The sequence below is a fragment of the Triplophysa rosa genome, linkage group LG1 (genome assembly GCF_024868665.1).
Source record: "Triplophysa rosa linkage group LG1, Trosa_1v2, whole genome shotgun sequence".
Classification (NCBI taxonomy): Eukaryota; Metazoa; Chordata; class Actinopteri; order Cypriniformes; family Nemacheilidae; genus Triplophysa; species Triplophysa rosa.
The window spans coordinates 16,502,643-16,515,030 of NC_079890.1; the positions used below are offsets into that span (position 1 = coordinate 16,502,643).

The 12,388-nt window shown below is 38.3% G+C and overlaps 1 protein-coding gene across 1 annotated transcript; it reads left to right on the forward strand.

Annotated features, from left to right (window-relative positions):
• On the forward strand, positions 1–12,052 carry LOC130554184 (semaphorin-4B-like). The gene is made up of 15 exons (XM_057333676.1): positions 1–169; positions 4,150–4,568; positions 6,633–6,793; positions 6,915–6,977; positions 7,053–7,151; positions 7,249–7,360; positions 7,567–7,683; positions 7,882–8,024; positions 9,622–9,797; positions 10,041–10,191; positions 10,294–10,504; positions 10,596–10,711; positions 10,813–10,970; positions 11,060–11,142; positions 11,228–12,052. Exons 2-15 carry the CDS (start codon positions 4,409–4,411, stop codon positions 12,040–12,042), a joined length of 2,565 nt encoding a protein of 854 aa, XP_057189659.1. The 5' UTR covers positions 1–169; positions 4,150–4,408; the 3' UTR covers positions 12,043–12,052.
• Positions 12,053–12,388: the final 336 nt, after the last annotated feature.

Sequence of the window (12,388 nt, forward strand, 5' to 3'; positions counted from 1 at the left end):
GGTCGAGTCTCAGCGGTAGATCCGTGAACCAAGAAATAAGCGGCTGAATTTTATAGTTCACCGGGACCGAGAGAAACACGCGGGAATATACGTTTTATGGCGCATTTCATAGTCACCTCAACTCGCTTTCTCATCGGAGAGGGATGCAATGGCTTTAAGCGTTTTGCTGGTATGTTACACGAATATACAATAAGTTGGGGGCAGCGGTGGTCTATCGAGAGAGGTAACGTTACTGCCGAGGATTTAGTATTGTTCAGAGAAGAGGAACGGATTACCTTAAACTGTTGAATGATGAGTGCGTTAAATCACTTGTTGCAAAAAATAACCGTTTTAATATTTATTTTTACTCGAATTTGCGTTTGTTTTTATTTGGTACAAAGGTGTATGAGGATCCAGCGTGCGTGTCGTGTGTTTGTGGTGGAGGGTGAGTGAGTTGGGGGTAGGTGAAATGGGCTCATAAACAAGGTGGTGTTGGATTGTCCATGTGTGATTTCAGTAGTCACTGCAAAGTAAACCTTACAAGTACGTGCTAGAGAGAAGAAAGGAACAAAGTATAAAGTGTAAGAAAGAAAGTTTGATTCTATATGAATAAATTAATCAACATTAAATTAACGATTGACTTTTATAATTGCCTATCATGATGACATTATTTTCAGTTGCATTAGCTGGACTTTGAGCTTTGTTTAAATGCCTCTGGCCATGTGACATTTATCCTCCTACTTTGGAGGGAGGGAGTATTGATAATTAACACATTAGATAAATTACCTATTTCAAATATCACTTTTATAATTGAAAACAATCAAGCGGTCAACTTAAAAAAGAAACTTTTCTCATATTGGTAATCTCAGGCTGAATATTGAGTGTTGCTATTAAACAGACTGTGATTCCTGACTGTCAGTGTTTGAGAAATGAGTGAGAAGAAACATGAAAGCGGACCTTTATTGTTTACTTAAGGTCTGCTCCCTTGCAACAGCGTCAGCCATTTGTATCAAAGACTAAGGAAACATGACAATGAATACCTCATTTGTCTCATCAAAGATGTATTTGATGCTTATGTATTTTAGTTAACACAGTGTGGTTTTGGGTTTTGTTCTGATCTTTTTGAATCAGTAGGGAGTTGATAAATGATAGCTCTCCATTTGGCATAGTTTGTCAGACGATCTGACCGTGTCACACCTTGAGCTGGTGAGGACAGAAAAACATCCTCTGCCGTGTGAACACGAGCACCGGGTTGTTGTCTGTGCCTGCACAGATGAGCAATATCCACTGTTTGTACTTGTAGACAAGCTTGTCAGAAGTTTCAGTTTAGGTCATTGATATTGATGCCTTTATTGAATTTCTTGCCCGGAGGACTTGCAAGGAAGGTAGTAAAAGAAAGCAGACCAATGTGAGATTTGTGCTTGCATTGTTTTTACATTGTTTTTTTTTACTGCTCTTACTCAACTGTTTGTAATTGTTAAAAAGAATGGACTAAAAGACAAGAGTGGACATGATGAGTTTAGTCTGAAGAGCAAGTACAGATTTTATGTAATTCACCCCCTATTCAAAGGTTTGAGTTATCACCTTGGATCACTTGTTTAGATATAATGATATAATTTTGATATATCAGAATAGGGGGATTTAGCAATGCTAATGAGTACAGAAATACGGTTCTTAAAGGTCCACTGTGTCATTTTTGGAGGATCCATTGATTGGAAATGCAATAATATAACTGTCATCAGAGGTGTATAAAAGACCTTACAAAAAAAAGTGTAGTGTTTTTATTACCTTTGAATGAACAATTTCTATCTACAAACGCCACAGATCCCTTTACATGGAACTTGGCTTGTTGTTTCTACAGTAGCCCTAAACGGACAAAATGCTCTACAGAGCGTGTTTCGTAAATACGTTATCTCCTTCGGCAAAGAAGCAAAAACGTGACGATCTCTCAGTCCTGTGTCAGCCACTGTAGTGCTTCGAAAGGGAGGGGTGGAGTGAGTCGTTGGTTGCAATTCGAAACCTCACCGCTAGATGCCGCTAGATTTCATACACTGGACCTTTAATGGGAGGGAGTTTTAAGTAGACACTGTTGTTTAGGGCTGCAGCTATCGATTATTTTAGTAATAATTTTTCCATTCACTCAGTAATGGAACTTTGGTAATTTTAGTAATTCATTTTTCCATGCATCGATTTTCCATTTTTCCATCGATTAATCGGGTATTCGGATAATAAATACTTTTTCTTTATTAAAGAGCAATACTAAGTATACAAGAGAAAATAAGACAGGTCTCTTAAAATGAACAACTAATTTGTTTCCTTTTTAGAAAAAAAAAATATTTCTGAAATTGCATACATTAATATCTGTGAAAATTTAACCCATTTAATAGATTACATTGCCATATTACATTCAAAATGCAATATAATACAAATGTATAAATAAGAAACATTAATAAAAATATAAATAATTATTTCAAAGGTAAACAACTAACTTCAGCTTATGCATGATGCATTTAGTTTATCTAAATTAGTTTTAGTTTCTTTTTTTACTATTAAATAGTAATATATTTGTCCACATAAAATACTGAGTTAACCGGACTTTTATTTTGGCAGGTTGTCGGAAGACGCTTATTTTTTTGTGTCTGTTTCTTCACTCAAACAATAAAATGTTCATGAAATAAACTCTCAGAGCAACTCTGGAGATGAAGTTCTTGTGTTCATGTCCTCATAAAGCGCAGACAAATTCATGAGCATCACGCGTGTAGCACGTTAAACTGTGCAGTTCATTCACTCAGACATGCAGAACAGCCAGATGACATGTGTAAATAACAGGATTCGGCATCCACTAGTCCGCATCTAGTTTTATGGACTCAATGCAGCCGGAAAACAAGTTTCACTCGCAAAATAGACTAAAACTAAATAAAATAGCAGTTCACCATTTCAATAAGCTATCACTTATTTATCAGCATGAGAAATACGTGTGAGCGTATGAACAGACTAAAATGCGTGTGTCTCACGGTAAATGCGTGAGACTTGAGAGCCCTGTAACATGAGTAGAGTTTAGCGGACTGTGCGTCAGTAATAACGGTCCATGGGGAAACGCAGTGCTCCATGTGTATTGTAGTTAAATGGATTAAACAAAGCTTGGAGGCAACAAAAATTGCCTCGATGATTTTTTGTATTCGAATTACTCGAGGAATCGTTTCATCCCTACTGTTGTTTATAGGAATTTATTGCTGTGGTTGGGTTGCTGTAGTTCATGTAAGTGTAAGCAGGATGGTTTATTTTTATCTGAGTCTTTAATCATTTAAGAGGCTGTCATCTAATTCTGAGTCTTAGCAGATGCACAGTTATGTTTCCTTTACACATGGAAGACTTCATAGTGGTTTGCTGATATGTCTGTGTTTGTTTTTGTGTGTGTGGTTGTATGTACACAGATGACTATACACACACTTTTACTGTGTAGCTTTGAACTTCTGATGTCTAAACGGTACACATATTTCCTTTGTAGCTTTGAACATATTTGCATTCATACTGTAGATATATGTACTTTATATAATTATTTTATATTTATATTGTTTTACAGTTGTTATATGTGACTTAATTATTATCCATTAGTGACCTGAATGGTTTGCATTTATTGCTTTGTTAAGTATAAGACAACAAAACAGTAGCCCGGTCTCTGGATCAATACTTATTCAGTATCATGTGATAATTTAAATATTAAAAAACAGACGTGAGCAGAATTGTAATTTTGGATATATTATTCATGTTGACTTTGAGGCTACAGAGACTACTCAGCTTTTTGTTTTCTGGACATACAGTACCTCCTTAAAAGCTGATCAGGCCAAAAGGAAGGAGCTGGTGCATTTCCAAATTCTGTTTGGATAATGTCATGCCGAGGAGGACATTAGATTCAGCCTTTTTTCCAATGTGCACTAATGTATGTGTTATGTATGTTTGTAACTGATGAACACTGACTTATTTTCTGTCCAAAGTTCTTTAATTCAAATCAGAATTCAGATGTTTTTTGTTAATTTCGGGTGGTATATGCTCATTTATGCAGTAAGATAAATGTGTTCTCATTATACACTGCCAGTAAAGCCACATCATTCAGGCTGTTATTTTCTGTCTAATCATGACCCTAAATGTGCTTCTGTTTTTTCTCTACAGATTCCAGACAGTCTAATTGGAACTCTCTATGTAAATGATCCCTAACAAAAGGAATCTGTCATTTCAAATAAGTGTATGTTCGCACACAACGGTCAGATATTTCATCGCCATTGACCTCCTTAAGGACATTGAAATATGGCTGGACATTGGTGACCTTATGTACTGAACAAACTAATAAACAACAGTGGGGTGTAAACATCACATCCTGAATACCAAAGACTCCTGGAATATAAACATCTTAAAATACGAAGCTGTAGCCATGGAAACCAAATGTAAAGTCCAATGGAAACAAGTATCCATGGTAACCACAAACTCTGTCTGGCTCTTGTCTTCGACCATATGGATTTTTTTGGCTGGAGTTGTGCAAGCAACCGTGGTGAATGAAGATGACATCACAGCACGCATCAGTTTCTCATACAGTAAGTAATGCTTTCTTATCCAAAGCTATTTACACTTCATTTACTACATACAGTCCCACCTAGAGCAACCTGGGACACACAGAACATTTTAAGATTTTTTATGTACCTAGGTATTTTCATTGTTCTCAGAGGTTCTTCAAATAATAAATAATTTCATGGTATTATGTCTAAAAACTAGGGCTGGACCAGAATATTTGATTATTCGAATTCAATTTCACCACAGCACATCAAGTTTGAAAATTCACATGAGTTCTGTAAGTAATACGCCTATAAAAATGCTAGTTTGTGATTTATTATGTGTTCAACTCCATCACAGTTAATCGCAGTTAATGAAAGATGCTTTGCGCTGTTCAGTCTGCGCAGCACTGGATGGTGTCCGACAAACCTAATATTTGGAGTAGTTTGGGACCCGGTAAGGACGCAGGTTGCATGTATACAACGTTTTTTTTCTTACGGTGACAGCTGAAGCTGAATTTAAACAGACTCATGTCAGTCATGTGTTTAAATCCGAGTATCTGGTGCGGTTGGCAAATAAACTGCGTTCTGTGCCTGAGCAACAAACAAGAAATATTCAAAACATTTTTCTAAACTAACGTAATAAAGAAAGGAAACATTTACATTTAGTCATTTAGCAGACGCTTTTATCCAAAGCAACTTACAGATGAGGTAAACAATGGAAGCAATTGGACAACAAAAAGCACAAGTGCAATAAAAAACTGGTCTTTAGCCTTTACATTTGTCTTTTCAGACGGACTTTAAACGGACCATCTTCTCTTACTCTCTACCGATGAGCTCTTACAAGAGAATTACATGTATAAAGCAGTCTCACAACTTTTTTATTTAGACAGCTGTTTAAAGCTGGACAAAACTTTTTCAACACATTAAATGAGAAGATTAGAAAGAGCACTAGCAAAAAACGTGCGTGAGTCTATAAGTCAGTAAAGAGAAATAGAGCTACTTTGTACCTGATCTCTAGAGATCTGTCTGTCATTTACGCTTACAGAATATGCACAGTACTCTTACATATTTTTAATACAATTTACTGATTATCAATTTGTCTATCTATATTTCTCAAGTATTTTCGTGTACACTGCTGGATAACTTTTACAATAGTTAATAGTTAAAAGTCGATTGGATGAACGGTTCTCGACATAATAAAAATGCAAACAGACAGATAGACAGAGATTCCTGCCTTTATTAGAGAGAAGAATATGTTCAGCCCCCTCCTACCAAAAATGGTATTCGGACCAGCCCTACTAAAAACATGCTAATGCTATAATATGTCAGTTATTGTGTTTTGTATCATACCATAGCAATCTACTGTGATCGAGATTTTTTTGACAGAAAAAAGTCCCCTTCATCTGATTTAGCATTTCTTTAATCTTGATTCAGTCTCCAGAAAAAGTCTTTAGAAAACGTCTTGGTTTTCATCCTGCGTGTGTGTTTCTGTCCCATTTGCTCTGTCTGGGGACATGCTGTTTGACTCTGTAATGAGCACAGAGGGAATCTGGGCCAGAAAAGCCTCTTGCGCAGTCAGACACACTCATCTGCGAAAACTTAACTCTGTTTTAGGGCTACATGAACTACCACAACGTTACTTATTCCCAAATGACCCATTACCAGACTGCTACAAATGTTACGTGCACTCATTTTAGCCAAACACACAGGAGGGTTTAATCCTTGATTGTAAACATTTACAAGAGCTATTAAAACCATTTGCAAACCCTGGCTGGTGTACTGTATGCTGAATAACAGCCACACACAGTAATTACTTATGATAGTGAATGCAAATGGAATGGATGTATGTTAAGTTAGCATTGGTGATTTGCCAGGAATCCTTGGACATGCAACCTAGCGAAATCTGTAAAGGTTGGTTGATGTGCCAAGATTGTGTTGTTTATGTGGGTAAAACACAGATGACATGCAGAGAATCAAACATGCATTTAAATGGACTGTAGGATCTAAAGGTTGAATGCTTTTGTGTAGAATGATTTGTGTTACACAGAGCATTTGTTCTTGTTAGAAACTGGTGTTAAATTTTGCTGTATTTTCGTGTGTGTACAGATGCAGAAGGACGACCGTTGAGAGAGTTCTCAGTGGAGGGTGTATATAACTACTCAACACTTCTGCTGAGCCCAGATGAGGGCAAGTTGTATGTGGGAGCCAAGGAGAACATATTTTCTCTCAGCCTGGACGACATCAGTGCAACGTATCTTCAGAGAACTGTAAGTGCATGTGGTGATGTTCGTAGAACACTTGTGTGTGTGTGTGTGTGTGTGCGTGTGTGTGTGTGTAGAAGTGCATTTTTATTTTACTCTGTATAATTTTGTGTGGTGTGTTTTGCAGCTCTCATGGAACACACCTGAAAGAAAAAGGACAGAATGCAGCTTTAAGGGAAAGGACCCTCAGGTGTGTGTGTACGTGTGTAATAAAAAAACTGAAACTACAAAAAATTGTTTTACTCACTTGTGTTTTGTGTTTCAGACGGACTGTTTCAATTACATCAAGATTTTACTTCATTTGAATAGCACACATCTGTATGTGTGTGGAACATATGCCTTCAGCCCCACGTGTGCTTACATTGTGAGTTCTCCTATCTATTTGCTTCTGGATGTGTGTTTGATTTTTAATTTTCTCGTAATTGATCAGTGTTCACGACGTATCTCTTTAATTGTTGTAGAACATTTTGAATTTCTCTCTGGAGAGAGGTGAACTGGCTGAAGATGTTTTGGAGGATGGCCGTGGACGTTGCCCTTTTAATCCAGAATACAGATCTACAGCTATTATAGTTGGTGAGTTTACTCATGCAAAAACATCCATGCCTACTTTTTACATTTTTTTTATACAAAGCGATGTACATTGCATTCAAGGTACACCTTTTTATCAGTACATGATCCGATCTGTAATAGCGCCATGCTCTGCTTCTATATAATCTTTGCAGTGTTCAGTGAACATTATTATTTTGTGTTGAAAAATAATATGTTTTGTTGTATTGCAGGCGGGGAGCTGTACACTGCTACTGTCAGTAACTTCCAGGGAAATGAACCCACCATATATAGGAGTCTAGGGTCTGGCACTCCTCTAAAAACAGAAAACTCTCTCAACTGGCTCCAGGGTAAACACACACACACACATATTTAACCACAAGGGACCTCATACGAGATGCATATCTAAAAATAAAAGCCCATATCAGTGATTACTGAACTACTCTTTCTCACGCATATTGAAACCATAAAATGAATGACTGATGCTGACTAATATTGAGAAACTTCCTGTATTATTGTATAAAGACATTGTGTTGGTGCTCTTTCAGATCCAGCGTTTGTAGGTTCTGCTCATATTTTGGGTTCAGATGAGGGAGGTTATGATCAGATCTACTTTTTCTTCAGTGAGATGGGGAAGGAGTTCGACTTTTTTGATAACACCATAGTGTCCAGGATTGCACGTGTGTGTAAGGTAATGTCAAGTATTCGAGCAGTTCACACTGGATTGATAAAATTAGCATAAACCTGAGAAAGCGCACATACACACCCCACATATATAATACATTATTATGCAATTAACCTCTACACTGCCAAACATTTAAAGGCCAAAATTAAATCAAAATATTTATTTATAACATGCTTTGAATGGCCATACACAAATTAGGATTGTGTAGAAAGTAAATTGGCATCATAGTTCAATGGTATTCTCTGAAGTAACAGGGTACCATCGGGCATGGGCTGATTAGCGGATTCAAGGTATACCACGGTTTAAAAAAGGTCACCGTTTTAAAACCACTTAAAATTTCTGTTATATTGTTATCAAGGTATGAGCTGTTTTTATGTCTCATCAAAGACGCAAGTGCAGGAATCCAGGAAGTTCTGTGCTATTTTTGTTTATGCATAATTTGTTGTTTGCTCATCTGCATTTAATTTATTTATATATGTATGCATGTATGCCTATAAGTTTAATTACTAGAAATACAATGTAAACTAATTACTAGAAATGGGTGGGAACAAAAAAAGTGTTTACTACTGCTCCAAATATTTTGTGTTGCTTAAAAATAAAATGTATTGTGTTCAATGGGGGAAAATGTTTTTACCCGGACATTTAAAGGAACACATTTTAAAGTCTCACGACATTCAAAAAGCTACTTAAAACCCATCTCTTCTGTGAATGCTTGACAGACAAATGAAAAAAAAACACTAACCCTCTCTCTTTCCCTCAACAGGTAGTGGTCTAGCTTTTGTTGAAACTAGTAACTTTGTATTAGCACCTATTGTATTATTGCTCCTGTATGACATATCACTTATTGCTCCCTGAACTCTCTATAAATTGCCTTGGATAAAAGCGTCTGCTAAATGACTAAATGTAAATGTAAAGTTGTAAATTGCAACATACCGCGAAACCATGATTGTGTCGTGATTTTTTGCTTAAAGTCACCATGCAATCAAACAGGAAATTTCTAAGTGTTTTACACAGTGTTGCAGTGATTATTATAAATTATTTATCCGTGCACACCTTTTTTATTTTATTTTTATTTGCACTTGTAATCTTTAATCAAAAACGTTAAGCTCCACTACCCCTCTCAACAACAGCTCTTCACCACATGACATCAGCAACAAAAAAGAGGGAGGACTATACTGTCTGTCCAATGGCCAGGCATTTTTAGCCCTCCGCTCCAGGCCCAACTTACAATAAACCAATCAAAAAGGGAACGGCAAGATAAAGCCCCGCCCTACATTTTTTTCTAATTTCAGAAGCCGTTTAACATGTCATGATACGGAAAATGGTGACTTTAAGGTTGTCACACCGGCCCATGCTTGGTACCGTGTAAATACCATGGTATATCAGAAGTAAACAGTAACTAGATGTTTATAAAAGTACCATTATGTTACTATTTAATGCCACCACTAAAACTTGGTAGGTTTTTCTTATTTTGTCAAAAGAAACATGCCTTGATATGTAGGCTGGAGTTATGAGTCCCCCTGCTGGTCATTTATATTTTCTTTGCTATACATTGAATAAATATTACTATAAAGGTTTTTCTTTTGTGTGTTTATGTCATCAGGAGGATCAGGGTGGAGAGAGAGTGTTGCAGAAGAAGTGGACCACATTTTTGAAAGCCCAGCTCTTGTGTTCGCTACCAGACGATGGCTTTCCGTTTAACATCATACAGGATGTGTATGTGCTTCCAGCTCAAAAGCAGGGAGACACACTCCTCTATGCAGTCTTTACTTCTCAGTGGTAAGCCCAAATACAGAAAATGTACATTTAGCACACGCTCTTTCCCAAAGAAATTTGAAGAGGAGATAATAAAGTAAAAAAAGATAACACTTGATCAGTGATGAATTCTTTAGTAAATGCTCAGCCAACAGAGTTTGATAAACACATTGGAAATTATGCTGTGTGAGGTTTGAAAAAAATGCAAACCTATACTAATTTATTTCTATTCATGCTAAATAAACAATCTTTATGTCTGTTTTGCAGGAGCAAGGGTCTGGCAGGCAGTTCAGCCGTGTGTGTTTTCAGCATGGATCTAGTAGAGCAAACATTTAATGGCCGTTACAAAGAGGTCAATCGAGAGACACAGCAATGGTACACACACACACTCTCCGTACCTGAACCACGACCTGGAATGGTGAGACACACACCACTCACTCATTGATTCACATATACACTTGATATTATCACTGGGTGTTTCTAAAGCTCTTCACGAATCTAACGTGTTTTCTTTCTTCAGTGTATTACTAATGCTTCAAGGCAGATGGGAATAGAGTCGTCCCTGGATATGCCAGATAAGGTGCTAAACTTTGTGAAAGATCACTTCCTGATGGACAGCCCGATTAAAAGTCAGCCTGTGCTCTTCACACACACTGTACGCTACACTCAAATTGTTGTGCACCATGTACAAGGCCTCCACAGGGCTTACGATGTGATGTTTATCGGCACGGGTATGTGAAGGGTTTATTTTGTCATTTGGTTTGTGACGTCCGTTTTCTCCATAACTGTCATGGTCACTGATTATCTTTTCATCATTTGCAGACGATGGACGTTTGCAAAAGGCTGTGAATGTGGCTGGTACGATGCACATCATTGAGGAGATCAGTCTGTTTCTAGAGCCACAACCAGTACAACATATAGAGCTGGACTCAACAAAGGTGGGTGTATGATTTGAATGAAGTTTCGTTTCTGCACAAGAAGATTTTCTGGTTGTACATTATTTTTCTTACACTCGCTGTCTCTCTTTCTCTTCAAACAGGGTTTGTTATTTGTGTCGTCACACTCTGGCATTGTGCAGCTGCCAGTAGCAAACTGCAGTTTCCATAACAACTGTGGGGAGTGTATTTTAGCCAAAGACCCATACTGTGCCTGGACAGGCACACATTGCACTGATGTCACAGGAACCCCAAAACAAAAGTAGGTCTCTCTTTGATTCTTTTCACCAAAAAGCATGGAAAAGGGAGTTGCATTTACTACTGCTTTTAACCATCTTATTTATGTTTCAGACATTGGCAGCAGGATATAGAGACGGCAGACACCATATCAAAATGTAACGGCACACTGTTTCATACTGACTCCAAGATCACAGGTAAACTTAAATGTTGTTAAAAACACCCAAGCACATATCGTCTGCTTCAATCATTGCAATGCATAACTTTTCTCTTTTTTTCTAGTGTTACCACGTTCTTTCCCAAGTGCACGGTCATCTGACTGCCAGCTCATTGTCGTCCCTGTGAACACTCTTCGTTTGCTGCCCTGCAAGCTTCGCTCCAACCACGCCCACAGAAAATGGCTGTACAAACCAGATGTTAGTCACTTCCTGTTTCGGAGCCCAGATGGTGGATTGGTAGTCAGTGGCCGAGCGGGATGTGAGGAGATCTTCTCTTGTTGGTCCGAGGAGAGTGGCTTCCGGCAACTCTTGGCCAATTACTGTGTGAGAGCAGAACCTTTGTCTGAGATGACCACCAATTTAGGACGGATAGACGAACCTTTTATAATTAAGGGCATATCTTCAGACATCCTGTCCGGTGAATCGGCGCGCTCTGCTCAACAGCGCGTAAAGACGTATGGCACGGAGCTGGCGGTGGTGTGTGTGCTGTTAGCCATGTGCGTGCTTTCGTTTGGCCTGTCTCTGGCGTACAGACAGAGGGGCCGGATGAAGGAGATGCTAAGGGGGGGAGAGCAAACTGGAGGAGCCCAGAAAAGCCCAGTCAGGCCTGGGGAGAGTTTACCCCTGAATGGTGGTGTGCTTCCAACCTCCCCATCAGACCACAAAAGCTACCAGACATTGGAGGAAAACTGTGGCTACATAATCTCTCCACCAGAGACTTCCTGCACAAACACATTACCGCAGCAGAACTCAGTGGAAGCACAGATGCTCGCCCAAACACCACAGAATGGGTTTAAAGACAGTCATGTGGAGATAAGTGACATTTCCCCTCGCCCACGGGTCCGTTTGGGTTCAGAGATCAGAGACTCTGTGGTATAAATAGGTGCATTTGATATGGAAAACACACCCAAATACAATGTAACTCTCCTAATGTTCACTTTGTTGTCAATGGGCAGCTTTACTTAATGACTTTAAAGCCCTGATCACAAGTGAAAGGGGGGATACAGATATACTGCCACTCTGAGTGAGAACAGAGGTACTCGACGCATCATTTCAGGGTGCCACGCTTTGTGTGTATGGCCAGATTTGAAATAATTTAGACAATGCCCTCAAGTCTGCTTCGAGTCTTCAGTCATCTCTTTTAATGTTAAACTTTATCACACGGTGTGTTGTGATAATATGAAAAAGATCATGTTTAAAGATTAGAGATGTAGTGAGATGGAAA

Coding starts and splice junctions, on each gene's coding strand:
- LOC130554184 (XM_057333676.1), top strand. CDS start 4,409: ATGGAAACCAAATGTAAAGTCCAATGGAAACAAGTATCCATGGTAACC. Junction 7,361..7,566: donor ATCTACAGCTATTATAGTTG/GTGAGTTTACTC, acceptor GTTGTATTGCAG/GCGGGGAGCTGTACACTGCT. Junction 7,684..7,881: donor CTCTCTCAACTGGCTCCAGG/GTAAACACACAC, acceptor GTGCTCTTTCAG/ATCCAGCGTTTGTAGGTTCT.